At 39.4% G+C, this 19,033-nt stretch overlaps 1 protein-coding gene across 1 annotated transcript; it reads left to right on the top strand.

Moving 5' to 3' along the window:
* Positions 1 to 5,937: 5,937 nt before the first annotated feature.
* Positions 5,938 to 18,527, top strand: CCNG1 (cyclin G1). Its single transcript, XM_083355388.1, has 7 exons — positions 5,938 to 6,132; positions 7,175 to 7,438; positions 7,914 to 8,167; positions 9,175 to 9,253; positions 9,348 to 9,446; positions 11,622 to 11,816; positions 16,466 to 18,527. Exons 2-6 carry the CDS (start codon positions 7,175 to 7,177, stop codon positions 11,811 to 11,813), a joined length of 888 nt encoding a protein of 295 aa, XP_083211514.1. The 5' UTR covers positions 5,938 to 6,132; the 3' UTR covers positions 11,814 to 11,816; positions 16,466 to 18,527.
* Positions 18,528 to 19,033: the final 506 nt, after the last annotated feature.

Genomic DNA, 19,033 nt, shown 5'->3' with positions numbered 1-19,033 from the left:
TATCTCCAGTTGTTGCTGGCCCCACTCTGGTTGCTGATTTAATGGGTGCCAGGACCCCCCTGTTGCTGGACCACTGGTCCTGCTGTACATTCAGGGGTTGCACGTTTGGGTCCTGCTGCTGCTAGCCTTGCTGTTGTCCTCCCACCAGCTCCTGATCTCCAGGCTTCTGCATCACCCCCAGCTGTTGCAAGTCTTCTATTAGCTGGGGCAAGCTCAGAGGTTGTTGGTCTTTCACTTGTGGGGGCTTCCCAACCTCCCATTGTTGCAGAGGCCCCAGGCTGGGTTCCTCTGTCTCTATGGGTCTAGAGGGCTTGGCAGGGGACTCCTGGGTCTGGCAGGCAGTCTGATCTGCAGACAGGATTTTCCACTCACCTGAGTATTTAATCTCAGCTGGTCTGGCTGCTCCCCACTGGTCTGGGGAATACAATGTGCAGGATTCTCTTTGTTGTCATCCCACCTCCTCTGCCTTTGAAGCCTGTGGGGATGGCAAGGCTGCTCTGAGGCACCTGGGCTTAATCCACTCTGATGACCAGACCAATTCTCCTAGTTGTTTGGGTCTAGTTCCCAGCTGGGAGGATTGCTGAAACTCTTTCCCTGCCGGCTTCTTTGCTGGCCCTTCCCCCACTGGGGTGGCTGCTGGTGCCAGGGCGCTGGCTTCATGCAATTTTTCTCCCTCCATTATGGGATATTCCCCAACTCTTTGCCAGACTGCCTCCCAAACTTGGAGACAGCGACGGGAGGTCGGGACTCCCTAATTAGTTTAAAAAGTAGTGTGGATTCCAGCTTGATGTCAAGTTTCCAACGTATGGGCTTTTCAAGTGACTGAGGTATTGTTTACCTTAAAAGTCCTTTATTAGCCTAATACACCGGCAAATGCCTGCTCGAAGGAAGCTGGAATCTGAAATCTCTGCCCCTCACACAATATATTAAAACACAATTCTCCACCTTTCTAATTTTGTCATTAATCATAATCTCCAATTAATTTAAAGAATCAGTTTCCCTTCCGTTAGAAAACCCGCCAAGGTCTTATCTTCTTTAGTTAGAGATGGCCTTGAAGGTACAATCCTCCTCTTCCCCCTTCCCAATTTTAAACTCAATCTCTTAAAGCAATACACAAATTTAACATATGAAATGGCTACTTCTTCATCTCTTGTCAAGCACTAACATTCGATGTTAGCAGCGTTGACATCAGTACTTCCAAAAAAATGATGACCAGATGGCCTTTTCTACTTCAAATATATATAACACAAGGAGATCTATTGGATGACTTAAAAGCACGGACATGGAAGGCAAGTTGGCAAAGAAAGTTAGTTAGAATAAGGCTGAAGAAAATTGGGATTTTTATTTATTAGTGAGAATTAAAATAGAACATATTCAAATAGACGAGTACTTTGAATACTAGATTTTGTTATGAGCTGAAATAAAGAAAACTTTGGTCATTTAAAACTTGGAAGTATAAATATTAAAAGTGAAACTCGAATATTGTTTTGCTTATAAAGGTTGAATGTAAAAGTAAGATATATATAAGCTAAAAATCTATTGATAAATGTAATAAATATGTTTTTACTTAGCTGTTATAATAAAAGTTACTAGCTTAAATATGAGATAGTAGACATCAAGGGGAAAAGAGGAAGTATTTAATGTTGAAATAAGAGAAAATTTTGGTTACTAAATTTAAGACATTTGGAAATTAATAGAAAATAAGAATGTTATATTGTATTATTAATTAATTAATGTAAGATGGTGAGAAATAGAATATATTTAAATAGATAAGACATGTATTCTGAATATTAGATTTTGTGATGATGATGATGATAACTTTATTGTCACTTTGAATGTATACCAATCGGCATACATCAAAATGAAATTTCGTTGCATACAGCTCTCAAAGGGTCCCCACCTCCGATATATACTTCTTGTTTGTGGCCCGCTCAAATTTCACATTGTCCATTTTAGTCTCTAGGGAGTGAACGATGGCACACAGGACAGATGGAAATGGGGCTCCATGTTGATTAGCCCTCAAATTCGCTTGTATTCTGACAACCTCGCCCTCTTTCCTTTTACTGATCCTGACTCTTCCACCCTTTCCTTAAAGAGGCCTTGCTTCTTTTCGCCCCTGGAGCACGCTGCTGCTGCCACCAACTCCTCCAAAAGCCCCACTCCCTTCCTCTGGGCCTGCCGACAGCCTCATCCAGTTCCTTCACTCCATAAGCTCCAGGTCCTCTCCTCCTCTGCCTCCTCTGGAAACAGCCCTGATTTGTAATACAATCCATCACTGGGCCAGCAGTCAGATCTTGCTGCTGGTAGAACAAATTCAAACAGCGCCAACGACTTTTAACGGTCTCACCAACAATTCCAAAAGCACTAGAAACTCACCAGGCCAGCAAAGATTGTCGGTCGTATGTCGAATGTTACCTTAGTTCCACCATGTTGCTCAAACACATTAAAATCTTCCTGATCATGTGGCCTATGATGAATTGTAATAAAGGGAATTGTGGTCATTTAAAACTTGGAAATTATAAATATTATTTCAATGCTGCTAACATCAGATGTTCTTGCTTTGACAACATGTAGAGAGGCAGCTTTGCTTCTTTAAAACTTGTGTGTTACTTTTAGAGTTAGAATTAGTTGATGCTGGTGGGAGGAGGAAGAATGTCTCTCAAGGCTGTTTTGAAATAAGAGAAGATAAGAATTTGGCGGATTGTTAAAAAGGAAGGAAAGCTTACAATTCAAACTAATAGGAGAATGTGATTTATGATGGATCATTAGAGGGAGGAACTGTGCTTTGATACTGTGTACTTAGGGGAGGGGAATCCAGATTTCGGCTTGACCATGTACATGCCGAAGCTATGCTCTTTTGATTAAAGACTCCTTAAGGTAAACAATGCCTCGAGGTTCTTTGAAGAATTGCAACTTAAATATTAATAGGAAATTAAAAATTGGGAAAAACTAATTAGGATATTGATTGTCTATAAAGATTGAATATTAAAATAACCAGGATATGTATAAACTAAAATTATTGACAAATGCAAGAAAGTTATTTTTTATTTAATTGATATAATAAGAATTGTATTAGTTTAAACATGAGACAGTAAATACTAAGGTGAAAAGAGAGGAAATACTATGTATTTTGAAACTTGTACTAAATATATTTGTATGTTATTGAATTATCGATTAACTCAGCTGCCACGTTGCTTTTTAAATATTTAAATGTAAAATTAGAAAATTAATAAAACTTTTTTTTAAAAAGAAGAGATAAGAAACAGCATTATAACACCTGTAAAAACCTGAAAGATGAAAAGAAATGCAAGAACATCTTTCAAAAGATCTTTGAACTCAGAAGGAAATTCCAATCTTACACGGAAAAAGAGATGCCAGATGTTCAAACTGGCTTTAGAAAAGATTGAGGAACATAAGAAATTAGTACTGATGCATGGTGAGTAATTGAAAAAGCCAAAGAATATCAAAAGAAGTCCCTAGGTGCTTCATTGATTATAGACAGGCCTTTGATTATGTCAATTGAGTTAAGCTGTGGAATTTGCTCTGGAAAATAGGAATTCTCAAATACTGTATTGTTCTCATCTTACATGCAGATAAGCCACAGTATAAACAGATTGGGTCCAAGTTGGCAAAGGAGTGTGACAAGGTTGTGGTCTCCCCTTATTTATTCAGTCTATTTGCCAAATATATATTAAGAGAAGCAGGACTGGGAGAAGATGTGTGGTTTTAAAACTGGAGGAATTGGAGGAAGAAACTTCAATAACCTGTGCTGTGCTGATGATAGTATCGTGATAGTGAAAAATGCAACAGATCTGCAAGCTCTAGTAATGAAAATCAAAGAGCAAAATGAAACAAAATGAAACAAAAATGAAATATAAAGAACACCAAGCTAATGATCACAAGTAGAACAACTATCCTTAGAACTGACAATGAAGACATCAAAGTCAAGAAATATGCCATATATTAAAACTTGATAGAGCAGTCCTAAAGGCCTTATTAAATATATTCAAATGTGATATGGCTATACCTACAGAAATTAAAACTGTGCAAGACATGGTATTCCCTGTGACAATCTATGGAAGCAAAAGTTGAGATTTTGAGGAAGCAGCATAAGAAGTGTATTGATGCTTTTGAACATTTATTTTGGATAAAACTCTTGAACATTATGGACAGCCAAGAAAACAAGTCAACGGATCATTCAACAAATCAATCCAGTTTTTTCATTACGTCAGGCTCAAATTTATTTGTATTTTTTTATCTCCCACCTTTATTATTTTCACAAATAGCTCAAGGTGGCAAACATATCCAATACACCTTCCTCCTCCTATTTTCCCCACAACAATCCTGTGAGGAGGGTTCAGCTGAGACGAAAGAGTGATTGGCCCAAGATCACCCCACTGGCTTTCATGGCTAAAGTGTCACTTGAATTCATGGTCTCCTGCTTGTTAGTCTGATGCATTAAGATAACTGCTTTCTTTTGAAATTACCCTAATTTTATCCTAACTTTTTTTTAAAAAAAAATATCCTAACTCAGACACATTATGGGAAAACATAGCCCTCTAGATAAGTTTTTAATGCTAAGAAAGATGGAAGAGAAAGACAACCATTAGCAAAGTGGATGGATTTAGTTACAATGGTGATGACTACACTGTTGGAAGATCTGAGAGAAGATGGTCATGGAGAAAAAAACTATCCATGTGGTCTTTAGGAGTCAAAAAATATCTGATGGCACATAATCAAGACATCAAAGCACACCATGTATGTCATTTATCTGGGAGTAAATTTTACTGATTGCAGACTTATTCCTGAGGGTATACAGTAGCTACTCTATTGCTTATATCCTTCCCAGGCTGGTGTTCTAGAAAAGTTATAGTCAGCGTGCTGTACAAAATAATTGTTCTCCTCTGACCTTTTTAAAAACTGAACCAACAATCACGGGCTTGTCAACAAACTATGATGTTGCTGAATTTATATTCCATACTAAACCAAAACTTTTCTAAAAAGTTGACTTCATGATTTAATGTAATACCGGTACATAAATCTAGCCAGCTTATTTCTGTGATTTGATCATCTATCCTCCCCCCAGGCAGCAACTTGTGGTGCAGTTTGAATCGAGATCTTAACCATGTGATGAAAACTCTTTAAGTCTCACCGGCTCATTCCTTGTGAAAGCATATATTTCTATTACAGATGGACAGGCCGTTACTGCGAGGTATTAATATTCATGATGCCTGTAATGTAGTGCAATTCCATTACTTTCGTACAGTAGGTTGGAATGATCGTCGTAGCCATGTGTCCCGATTGTCTTGCCTGAATAAATACCGTAGCACCTGTGATCTGTTTGTGTAACTCTTTCATTCACTCAGTCGCATTCCGATTGATAAACAGGACTTGTGGAGTGGGATTTTTCCCCCCCTAGAATTGCCTCTAGAACAGCGTTTCCCAACCTTAGGAACTTGAAGATGCGTGGACTTCAACTCCCAGAATTCCCCAGCCAGCATAGCTGGCTGGGGAATTCTGGGAGTTGAAGTCCACGCATCTTCAAGTTCCTAAGGTTGGGAAACGCTGCTCTAGAAAAACATATCATACAAATCTACCTTAAGCTGAAACAAGTTTACTTTCTCTTTGTCTTGCCCCGAACTCAACGGAAAGCCTATTTATCTACCAGCGATCGCGGTACTACAGACGAACGAAGAAACCAAAACGCACCACAGACGCGCAATTTCCCGGCTCTATATAGCTTTTCAGTTCCCGATTGGAGCAAGTTGCGGTGTGAGAGGCTCTGATTGGTCTACCAGGTCAATACAGTAGCCAATCAGAAGAAACCTCTCTCTTTTTTTTTCTATAAAAGCCGGGGCGGAGTTTGAAGTCAGCAGAAGTAATGTTGGCAGAATCTAGTTTCCTCCGGAGCTGAAAGAGGTGGAGAGTCTTCGCGTGGTTTTTTTTTTTCCCCCAAAGCTGCAAGCGTCACTCTAGTTCTGTCCTTTTGTAAAATAAATAAAAAGCTATTTTTTAAAAAAAAAATCTAGAGGTATTTATATATTTATATTTTTAAAGTCCATAGTTTGTTTCAACTTCAGCTCGGATTATCTGAAGACTTTCCGACCGCCTGTATCTTTCCTGGGATAAAAGGTAAGAGACTGGAATTCCGGCAGCTGGGCTATTTATTTCACCATACAAAATAGTTCACTCCTACTGGCGAGTGGCTGTCAGCGTGCTATATGAGACGAGAGGACAAGTCCGGACTTGTCGTGAAGTTGGCATCGTTAACAGAGATTACTAACGATAGGATCTACTGAAGTGTAATAATTCCTATGTCTATCAATGAAATAACACAAAAAGTAAGAAGAGGGGAGCGGGGGAGAGAGGGAGAACCAGAAGTGAAACGTTTCTTATTAACATCAATATTTTTCAAATAAGGAGTCCCGAAAGGAAAGTGAGTGAGATAAAGCCAGCTGTGGCAGAGAATGTTACTACGGTGTTGAGATTTATTAAATTTATATGCCGCCCTTCTCCCCAAGGACTTGTTACATTCATTTAATTAAACTTGGTCACACTTAACTCTCAGCCTTTCCCAATCAAGCGCTCATTTAGCCGCTTGGCAACTTGGTCAAGTCCAAGGCTTCTAGAAGACGCTAGACAGCGACAGGGTAAGGAACCTCTAATAAATTATAGTTGATCTTTTGCTACTGGGAGGAAGCAAGGGACTTCACAGTGAGGGAATGAGGATAACATTCACCGCAGTGCTTTTTTAACTGATACAGAATTAAATAAACCCTGGGATTCATCCTATTAGGTGTGGTGCTCTCTTCACAATGTTTTAAAAACTTAAATCATAGGCCTTTGTAGAATTAGTTTAAATGTTTCATTATTTTTTTAAAGAAATATAATGAGGGTGGTTCAAGACATGAGAACAGTTTGTTTCACTGTGGATACAATGGCTCTTACAATTATAATTTTATATTTGCATTTTTAAGCCTTGGTTTATATATCTGACCATTTCTGCTTCCTTGGCATTTTGTATTACTTCTGCAAATGTTACACATGGAATTAAAGAATGTAGAATATGACATGCAGCAGTGTCTCTGCAGCTTTGCAGACAGGTGGCAAAAGCAAAGAAAGTTCTCTAAGTGTTTTGCTTGAAAACAGTCTTGATCTAAATTTTGTATTTCAGATGATTGATGTGTTTGCAACAAATGGGACTCCTGAGTTACTGCTGCAGCTCAATGCATTGCTTGAGCAAGAATTAAGATATCAGCCAAAGCTCTCTGGCTTGCGAACAATTGAATCAGCTCATGATAATGGGCTCCGGATGACAGCAAGGTTGCGGGATTTTGAAGTGAAAGATCTGCTTAGTTTGATTCAATTCTTCGGCTTCCGCACAGAGACGTTCTCTCTTGCCGTGAATTACTTAGATCGTTTTTTATCAAAAATGAAGGTAGGCCTTTATGAAGTTACAGTATAAGCCAGTTTATTTTTATTTTGATACAAGATTTCAGATTGCTGCTAATTTGCTTTTCAGATTTTCAGCTGCCAAAGAGAATTCCTGTATACTGAACTGAATTGTTTTGAGGGATAATATACAGTGAATAGATGCTTGATTGATGTTGAACAGCAAGGCATGAAAGCTTACTTTTCTGAACAATAGACAACGTTAACCAAAGTGGTTCCATACTGGAAATTCCTATTTTCTTGAATATAAACACACCAAAAGTTTAAAAGGTAGCATAGAAGAAAATAGATTAAGGAATGATTGCTTTTTATTTTAAGTAAGAAAAGGTTGCTATAAGCCCACAGCAAACATTTTTGGGTCAAAAGTCCTATTGAGTTACATAGTATTTACTTTGTAGGTTTGCAGTATGTATGTAAACCAAGTATACTGTAGGCTTCAACTGAAAATCTTTTTCTTCTAGGTGCAGCCAAAACACTTGGGCTGTGTTGGCTTAAGTTGCTTTTACTTGGCGGTGAAAGTCATGGAAGAAGAGAGTAATATTCCATTAGCTACGGACTTAATCCGAATAAGTCAGTATCGGTTTACAGTTAGTGACCTAATGAGAATGGAGGAAATTCTTTTAGAGAAGCTACATGGAAAAGTAAAAGCAACAACTGCCTTCCAGTTTCTGCAACTTTATTGTTTAATTCTGTGTGACAGCATCAACTGTGAAAGGTAAGTCTCCTTTTCTGGACCAATTTGGAATTAAACCAAAAAGAGATTTATAGAAAGAAAATGTCCTATGTCTTAGCAGGGTGGTAAATATCTAAGAATACCTTTTTAAATTAATAGAGATATGCATTTGCAATTCAAATTTTAACTCTGGGGGTTGAAACTGTTAAACAGTGCCCCAATATATGTGTACATCATAGCAGACAGACATTCTGGCTTTAAGAGGTATTAATATTTACATGGCTGTGACGTACAATTCTATTAATCCCACACAGCAGTTTGAAGTGTTATTAGAATCCTATTAAATTTGAGCTATCTGAAACAGGGTTACTACATTTGTGTAAAATCAGTATCGTCATTGTCATGCCACCATAGTTATATTACAGCAGAGTTTATGAGGTGGAATTACTTTTCCTTGCCCCTAAGTAGCAGCTTTCTATTAGGGGCCTTTGAGGTTTCTAGAAACCCCCCCACACACACACACAAATGTAGCTCATCTGCACACAGACATACACAGCATAGTTAACTCTAATAACCTGAATTACCTCAATCCTGCAGAGGGCCCTTATGTAGCTTTGATTATAGTGTCAGAACTTCGTGGAAGGAACCAAATGAAAACAGAAAATAAAGGGCAATCAATATTTAATTTTGCTAATCCTCTATAACTACTCACTCTCTGCTCAAAGGAAGTTTCTAACGAGTTTTTGATTTATCTACCCAAAATACTCCTCCTTAGTTGATTCTACTCTAGGCCCCAACTACTATTAATTACTGTTTTTAAATATGCTATGAGTGAAACGTGTTTGTATTTAGATGCAATTTTATAATTTGAGAATTTAGAGTTGAGTTGCCAAATATTAGGTGATGTGTTTTTGATTTAAGTTCAAAAAATCACTTTATGACTTTTTTTTAGTTTTTCATATCTTCTAACTACTCAGTTCATATTTCATTTTGTGGTAATCCTTATATAAAATATTGAAAATCAACAAATTAAGCCTTGTTTTATACAGGAATGATAATCTTAAATTAGAGATACTTGAAGCCCAGCTAAAGGCCTGCCACTGCAGAATTCTTCTTTCAAAAGCAAAGGTATGGATTATGATCAGTTAGTGATCAATTCAGCAGTAAGTTTTGCAAAAGCTTAACATAATTGATAGTTTTTAATTATTTTATTTCTCACTAGCCTTCGGTGTTGGCACTTTCAATAATGGCCGTAGAAGCTGAAGAGAAGAAAGTGCCAGAATTGGTTGAAATAATACAGTGTCTCCGAATACATTCCAAGGTAGGCCCTAATTAAATATCTGTTTGATGTCTTTACTAACTTTGAATTAACTTTGTTAATTTATCATAGAAATATGATGACTATTTTTTTAAGCTAGATATCATCCACAGGTTGGTTTCTTCTGAAAATGTTTAGGTTAGTTAGATTAGAATAAGATGGAAATAGCTATGTAGGTGGCAAGAGAAATGGAATAATTTTCAGGAGAATCCTTGCTGACAGTTTCAGGAAATATATTTTTGAAGGTATTTCAAGTATATGTTGAGAGGCACAATTTCAGTCCCTGGCAAATAGTTTTGATAACAGTGGTTATTTTTCAAACATTAAAATAACTTGTGTGGCTTAACTCTCGTCATAGCAAATAGTGCAGCTCAGCAGATCTCATTGTTTAATTACTTGTTAAATGGAATGGAGAAGCTGGCTACAGCTCCAATCAGAAAATTTCTTAGTGCCTCTCTATTTGCTCAAAAGAATGGTAGTTAAAGGGCAAATGTGACATTAGAAAAAGGGATATAGTTCCTGGATTAAGGGTATTGATATTTGGGCAATGGTGAAGAGCCAGCAGAGTATGAATGTTATGAATGAAAACTTTTACAGCTTACAAGTTTAGAAACCTATTTGTGGAAATATGATGAAGTTCATAGACTAATTCATAGATTATCCATGATTTGTTGAATTAGCCACACGATGTGCTCCAATATAACACACTAAGCAATCCTTATTTTCCAGATCACATTGTATTACATTGTGTGTATGTTCATGGATTTTACTTTAGTTGATCCACCTGGTTATATAAAAGTTCATTCATTCTTAGATTACAGTATAAGAAACCTTTTTTAAAGACTGAAATCTTAAATGGTAATATCAAAAACATCAGGGCTGCATTTCCTAAAGACCAAATGGAGAATATTTCAGCTCTTAAAACTAGTTATAAACGGGTCATTTATTTCTCTCAAAAGTATTTGGAAAATTCAGATTATTCAGTTTGCTACAATGAAGGATTGTGAGTGTGGATTAAATTGTAAGAAACATACTAGCAAATTCATGTTTCTGGACACAATTCAAAATATTTGTTATGACTTAAATTCTTACTTTGGATTGAAGCTATTTAATATTCCTTCTTATGAATGTATTTAAATCCTTAAGATCTTTTGGAAGAGCATACCTTTTTTTAACTATTAGAGATACATTTGGTGAGTATGAGAGAGACCCTTTTCAGCTTCATTTTATGGACTATATTTGTGAATGAATAATTTTTATATGTGTGTATGGAATGTGTGTGTATGGAATTTTTATATGTGTGTATGGAAGAGCCTTGGTGGAGCAGTGGGCTAATGCCTCCTTAAGTAACTCCAGCTGCCTGCAATTAGTGCAGGTTCGCATCCCACCAGGCTCAAGGTTGACTCAGCCTTCCATCCTTCCGAGGTAGGTAAAATGAGGACCCAGATTGTTGGGGGCAATTAAGCTGACTTTGTAATAATGCCGCTTAGGGGGTGTGTGAAAGCCCTAATAAGCAGGCATATACATAGAATGAAGGCTACTGCTAAGCTTGTAAGCCGCCCTGAGTCTTCAGAGAAGGGCGGGATATAAATGGAATTAAAATAATAAAAAAATAAAATATAATATATTGATACATAAATTTTAATTCCTATTTGTTTCTTTGATGCATAACTAAATTTCATTGTAAATCAGTAACTTAATACTAAAGTCTCATTTTTGAGAAATTTATTTGAAAACATACTGCTTTCTTTTACATTTTTTCCCTAGACACTGATATATTGCATACAGTACTGTAATTATTTTTTTGTCCCTCATAACATTTATGTCTGGTGAATCTTCATTCTAGAATTTTCTTTTTAATTATTTACCTAAAACAACTTGCACATAATTTTTTTATGACAGGTACTATAATTGTCAACCTGCTTGCATTTTGGTGTATTTTTCTTCAATAAATCAGTTTTAAACCTCATATTTATATCTCCAGAGTTTTATAATAAAAAAATTCTTGACAACCTGAAAGCCTCTTAAATAAACTGAAATTATGCATTGAATAAGCTTTTTAAAACTCACATGATAAATGAAAGTGTGTCAGTCTTTATGTGTTACCTGATCATTGACATGGATTGATTGCTCATGAGTGGTACTGATTGGTTTTAATTTCCCTTTTTCCCCCTATAGATAAATAGTAGAGAATTTTCCTTTTGGAAAGAACTTGTATCAAAGTGCCTCTCAGAATATTCCTCAAGCAAATGTTCCAAGCCAAGTGGACAAAAGCTAAAATGGATTGTGTCTGGTCGCACAGCCCGGCAACTGAAACACAGTTATTACAGAATTGCCCATCTTCCCACAATCCCAGAAACTGGTCCCTAAAAGGTGAATTTTTTAAAAGTGTTTTTGACTCATATACCTAGCAAGGTAATCTAAATAGTTAACAAGCATCTAACACATATCTCCCTTGCTTCTCAGCTAACAAAGTGAGATAGAGCTTACAGCCTAGAGGTTAAAACAACTGCCTAATGTGCAATCAGCCCAGGTTCGAATCTCAGAAGGGTATGGCTGACTGATGAAAAAAAAAAAGTTTGAAATGCATATCAGTCTCCCTTTAAATCTTTGTTAGCAATCTAAAATTTATATATACCGTATATAAATTATATTATATTATATATAAAATATAAAATATATAAAAAACCCGAATGACCAAAGATACACACACACACACACACACACACACACACACATATACCGTATATACTTGAGTATAAGCCGACTCGAGTATAAGCCGAGACCCCCAATTTCACCCCCAAAAACTGGAAAAAGTTATTGACTCGAGTATAAGCCGATCCGCCGTTCTGCAAGCCTCTGCCGCCAGCAGAGGCTCGATCCGCCATTTTGCAAGCCTGAATACACAGGAATACCCTGTGTGGCCGCGGCTCGTCGGCAGGTCTCCGTTCCTCCTGCCGACCTTTGGGGAGGTTTGGGCGCCTCCCCAAACCTCGGCAGGTCTCCGTTCCTCCTGCCGACCTTTGGGGAGGTTTGGGCGCCTCCCTAAACCTCCCCAAACCTCGGCAGGTCTCCGTTCCTCCTGCCGACCTTTGGGGAGGTTTGGGCGCCTCCCCAAACCTCCCCAAACCTCGGCAGGTCTCCGTTCCTCCTGCCGACCTTTGGGGAGGTTTGGGCGCCTCCCCAAACCTCCCCAAACCTCTGCAGGTCTCCGTTCCTCCGCGCAGACCTGCCGACCTTTGGGGAGGTTTGGGCGCCTCCCCAAACCTCCCCAAACCTCGGCAGGTCTCCGTTCCTCCTGCCGACCTTTGGGGAGGTTTGGGCGCCTCCCCAAACCTCCCCAAACCTCGGCAGGTCTCCGTTCCTCCTGCCGACCTTTGGGGAGGTTTGGGCGCCTCCCCAAACCTCCCCAAACCTCGGCAGGTCTCCGTTCCTCCTGCCGACCTTTGGGGAGGTTTGGGCGCCTCCCCAAACCTCGGCAGGTCTCCGTTCCTCCTGCCGACCTTTGGGGAGGTTTGGGCGCCTCCCCAAACCTCCCCAAACCTCGGCAGGTCTCCGTTCCTCCTGCCGACCTTTGGGGAGGTTTGGGCGCCTCCCCAAACCTCCCCAAACCTCGGCAGGTCTCCGTTCCTCCTGCCGACCTTTGGGGAGGTTTGGGCGCCTCCCCAAACCCCCCCAAACCTCTGCAGGTCTCCGTTCCTCCGCGCAGACCTGCCGACCTTTGGGGAGGTTTGGGCGCCTCCCCAAACCTCCCCAAACCTCGGCAGGTCTCCGTTCCTCCGCGCAGACCTGCCGACCTTTGGGGAGGTTTGGGCGCCTCCCCAAACCTCCCCAAACCTCGGCAGGTCTCCGTTCCTCCTGCCGACCTTTGGGGAGGTTTGGGCGCCTCCCCAAACCTCCCCAAACCTCGGCAGGTCTCCGTTCCTCCTGCCGACCTTTGGGGAGGTTTGGGCGCCTCCCCAAACCTCGGCAGGTCTCCGTTCCTCCTGCCGACCTTTGGGGAGGTTTGGGCGCCTCCCCAAACCTCCCCAAACCTCGGCAGGTCTCCGTTCCTCCTGCCGACCTTTGGGGAGGTTTGGGCGCCTCCCCAAACCTCGGCAGGTCTCCGTTCCTCCGCGCAGACCTGCCGACCTTTGGGGAGGTTTGGGCGCCTCCCCAAACCTCCCCAAACCTCCCCAAACCTCGGCAGGTCTCCGTTCCTCCGCGCAGACCTGCCGAGGTTTGGGGAGGTTTGGGGAGGCGCCCAAACCTCCCCAAAGGTCGGCAGGAAGAACGGAGACCTGCCGAGGTTTGGGGAGGTTTGGGGAGGCGCCCAAACCTCCCCAAAGGTCGGCAGGTCTGCGCGGAGGAACGGAGACCTGCCGAGGTTTGGGGAGGTTTGGGGAGGCGCCCAAACCTTCCCAAACGTCGGCAGGTCTGCGCGGAGGAACGGAGACCTGCCGAGGTTTGGGGAGGCGCCCAAACCTCCCCAAAGGTCGGCAGGAGGAACGGAGACCTGCCGAGGTTTGGGGAGGTTTGGGGAGGCGCCCAAACCTCCCCAAAGGTCGGCAGGAGGAACGGAGACCTGCCGAGGTTTGGGGAGGTTTGGGGAGGCGCCCAAACCTCCCCAAAGGTCGGCAGGAGGAACGGAGACCTGCCGAGGTTTGGGGAGGTTTGGGGAGGCGCCCAAACCTCCCCAAACGTCGGCAAGTCTCCGTTCCTCCGCGCCCTGCCTGCCTGCTTCTTTCCGCTGCGGAAAGAAGCAGGCAGGCAAGGCGCGGAGTTTGGGGAGGTGCGCGCGCACCTCCCCAAACCTCCCCAAACTTCGGCAGGTCTCGGACGGCGGTGGCTTGGGAGAGGTGCGGGCGATCCCGGAAGCACCAAAGCCTCGGCCGCGCACAAGTCCTCGGTAAGTTTTTTTTGTTGACTGGAGTATAAGCCGAAGTGGAATTTTTCAGCCCAAAAAGTGGGCTGAAAAATTCGGCTTATACTCAAGTATATACGGTATATATATATATATATATATATATATATATATATATATATATATATATATATATATTTGCTGACAAAGAGTTAAAGGGAGACTAGTATAGCTATTTCAAGCTCTTTAGCTCTCATCAGCTTGTCTTACCTCTATGGAATTCGAACCTGGGCAGCTTGCATGTTAGGCAGCTATATTAACCTTTAGACCACAGGCTCCTCGTCACTTCTGTCAGTTGAGGCCAGGGAGGATATATATATATGTGTGTTGAGTGGAGCACCCTTTCTACCAAATATAAAGCAGTCTGTTTATATATATATATAAATTTTTAACTATTCTGAATTTTTGAGTAGAAATAAAAATAGTGTAAAAGTTGCAGCAATCTTTTTAGGAATCTGAAAAATATAACTTTGAACAAAAACATGTTTATATGGTTTAGAAAAAAACTAATCAGATATTTGTAAGGAAAACATGTTGAAAAGCTACTGAAATCTAGTGTCAGTTTTATATTCTCAAGTTTCCTAATGTGCTTCATTACATAGGTAGTTCTCGCTTACTGACTGCCCTGTTTAGTGACTGTTCAAAGTTACAAAGGTGCTAAAAAGTACCTTAACTTAGTTCCATCAAATTAATGATTATCATAATGTTTCTGCGATCACATGGTTGTCATTTGAGAGTTTCACAGCAAGCTTCCAACAGAGTCTGGAGAAGCTGGCAGTGAAATTACAAGTTGTGGTTACGTTATGTCTCACTTAACAACTGCATTACATAGGGGTATAGTTGCCAATCCTAACTGCACTTTGTGAACATTACCCGTCTCAATCCTTTTTTTTTTTTTTGCTAATATAATTGCCTGCATTCTTCAGTTTAATATAGCACAAAAAGCTATCCACAGTAGATGGACATGTAATAGTCAAGAAGTAAAGCGCTAAACTACGAGAAATATAAATGTTGAGTTTTCTTACTACTTATATGCATGTAAATGGACTTTCATACATAGAGTCCTCCCTTACCGAATGCTGGTTTGGTTAAGACCAGTTTTTGAACTTGCCATCATACTATCCCAATGGTCATGTAATTGTGATTCAAGTGCTTAGCACCTTCACACATTTACAATGGTCACAGCACCCCACAATCGTGTCATTACCATTTGCACCCTTCACAGCCAGCCTCTGACAAGCAAAATCAATGGAGAAGCAGGCTGGAAGCTGCAAGTCTGGTCATGTCTTGTTTAATAACGCACAGTTGAAACTAATTTTGTAAGTGGGTTGTGAGGTTTCAATTCATGACTGAGTTTGCATAGCAAAAGATTTGTTGATCCCCAGTTGTGGTTAGCAAGTGAGGATTACTTGTAATCTTAAACACCTTAACTAATGGGAGAATAGAGTTCATCTTTGCAAATCTAGGAACCTTTCAGATACTTTAAACTTTCATTCCAGCAATGCCTTGCTGAGAGGGTTATTGCTATCCATGACAGTGCACTCAGCAAAGATTACAGTACAGAAAGTCCTTGACTTATTACCTCAACGGAGCCCCAAATTTCTGTTGCTAAGTGAAGGCAGTTGTTAAGTGAACTTTGCCCATTTTACGAACTTCCTTGCCATAGCCAAGTGCATCACTGCAATTGTTAAGTTAGTAATATGATTGTTAAGTGAATCTGGCTTCCACATTGACTTTGCTTGTCAGAAAGTGATCACATGACACTGCAACCATCATAAATGTGAGTCAGTTGCCAAGCATCTAAATTTTGACCATGTGACCGTGGGGATGATACAACAGCCGTAAGTGTGAAAAACTTTCCTAAGCCACTTTTTCCAGTGGCATTGTAACTTCTAACAATCACTAAATGAATTGTTGTAAGTATAGGGCTACCTGTGATATAAACACGGTTTTGTTTAATAGCATAAAAATGAAATAGTCAAAATAGGAATCTTCAAGAGAGAAATTCCTGTTTTTGTTTTTTTAGAATACACTGCTTGTAAACAATGCTAATTCACCCCACTTTTGCATAAGTGCACTTTATGTTACAATATTAATTTTCAAATTTCCTTTGATTTAGTGGTAATCCTGAAGAAGAGTGGATGGGACACTGGCAACATATGTTCAATCAACAAGGATATAAGCTTTCCTGTGCTGAAACAGAAATGGTTGGATTCTTCTGACCTGATTTCATGAATGTTAAACTTCAACCACACTTATGCCTCTGAACTATACAACAGTATAGCCTGTTGCCACAAGATTGTTCTTAATCCACAGAACTGAAGACTTTTTGTGTAAAGGAATGCTTGGGTCTAAAATACCAACAAGTCAGCTGCTTTTGTTTTGATCTACCCTCTGGAAATGTGAAAATGTGAGTCATTGTAGAACTTGATCCTTAATAATTCTTCTGTATACTTGCACTTCTGAACTAAATGGTGGTAGAAAATGAACATAACTATCACTAAACTAATAAAACATACACAAGTTTCTAGTGAGAGTAGTAACATTACTAAGGGAAAGAAAATTGCTACATCTGATTCATAGTAATGGCAATAATGATTGAGAAATGGTGTTAACATAAAATTCCAAATTAATCCAAAATTCGATAATTCCCTTTAAACTGTGATTCACATTAGAGGTGAATTTAATCTAATAAAAAATATGTTGGTCCAAGATCATACTGACTGCAAGTGCCAAATCTAGTCTGTATTTACAGTGTGTTAACATAAAGAATACATTTTTAACAAGTATCATTACAGTTCAGATTCTAGCAAAGTATATTTTAAAGAAGTTGGAAAGTACATTACATTCACTGGAAATTAAAACTCTTTAAAGAATGCAAGTCAGGCACCAGCTGAGAATGTGGGCAATGTCTAAAAATAGAATTAACTATTTTAGATTTTTCCCATAGTATTTCACCCTGGTCTTTACTTCTGCTTGCATGTACCAAAATTGGTGAGACAAATTTAAGCATTTCAGTGCTTAAACTTCCCTGGTCTGGATTAAACTTTTTTCCCCTCTATTAGAAGTGCAAAAGTTCTGTGTTTATATTAAGCATATATGTAGGGGAATGTGTCTGGCTTTGGATTGGTATCAAACTTTCAGTAAAACATTGTGTTAAATGGATTTCAAAGCACAGAATTTAGTGGTGTGCTACTTTAAACAGTTTTAATTATCTTTTCAACTTGATAAAGTATTCTACCATAATGAGTACTGCATTGTTCAGCCCAAATTAGAATGGATTTTTCTTAGGAAGAATTTTGGAAGCTGACTGGAAACATAATGCAGCAATTCTTATGTTTTTAATTTTAGCACATATACCGTTGGTGTAATTTCATATTGCCTTAATGACTCACTTAAAGCTGACTGGCTTGTATTTAGAATCAAAGTAAGAAATTTAGGAAAATTATTACAATTACAGAAACCTGAAGACTTGTTTTTGGTTTAACCCAGCATTTGGACAAACCATTTATTTCTACCTCATTGCAAGCTGCTCTTCAGAACAAAACTCATGGGATATTTCCTCAGACTATAATTTTTTATGGACGTTATTAAATTGAATAATTGTATCTTAATATGCCTTTAGTATTTGAATATTGAAACTGAACAATATTTAAGATGATGTTTATGGAGTCAAGAAGGAACAAACATGTTATCAAAATGTCCTATTACGTCTGTAAGCAACAAAAGTACCTTTCAATAAAACACATTGAAATGGAATTGCATGAATTGATTTGTTAGCCTTGGATTGTGACAGTAACTTGCTTAAAGAAAAATATTTTCCAAAATATGTTGATATTTACTGTGCTCTAAACAAGGCTGCATGTTGAGATATGTATCGCTGTGTTTACAAGACCTGGCTGTGCTGGGTCAGACACATACCTGGAACACTCTTTGCCAGCAATGTGTAGCCCACCTTTGATGCTCTTGGAGGTATTGCAAAGAAAAACTTGCTTTTCAGAAAAAAATATTTCTGCAGTCTGATGAGTTGATTACACCACAGACGGGCTTTCAGGAACTTACCTTGTCTATAGAATATATCAGATCAACTAACCTGGATTTGGAAAAGGGTGTTGGGCAAATTAAGTTTTCATTTTACTGACCTTGGAAGGCTGAGTCAACCTTGAGGTGGTCAGGATCAAACTCCAGACTGTGGACAGTTAGCCTGTAATACTGCATTCTAACCACTGCACCAATGGTGGTTAGATGTTTTGGACTTCAGCTTCCAGTCATCTTAGTCAATATGGCCAAGAATAATAAAATATATCTGGAAGTCCCCAGATGTTACTAGTCTAGATTTAATGCATTTAGTTAAGAGCACCAATTTGGAACCCTACTTGTAGAGAATGATAAAATCACGTACAACTACGTTCAACAATTTAAGCTCTCGCATTCAAATAGTACATTTCCGTGAATACTACTTTGCCTGTAAATTTGAAGGCACACTTGTCGCATGTTTTCAATAACACTCATCTAGGGATTGAAAAGATCATTCCAGCATCTTCATACTTTCGTTTCCTGTGAGCACATGAAGATCATTGCCTTGTTGAAATTGTTTCCAACATTGTCAGATAAGTACTATTGATAATTATTTCTGAGAATGTTACTTGGGCTTAATGTATGTATTTTTCCTTTCCTCATGCTTTGT

The sequence above is a fragment of the Vipera ursinii genome (genome assembly GCF_947247035.1).
Source record: "Vipera ursinii genome assembly, chromosome: 2".
Lineage (NCBI taxonomy): Eukaryota > Metazoa > Chordata > Lepidosauria > Squamata > Viperidae > Vipera > Vipera ursinii.
Note: the sequence above shows the minus strand (reverse complement) of the source record. Positions and strands in the feature narration are given on the sequence as shown.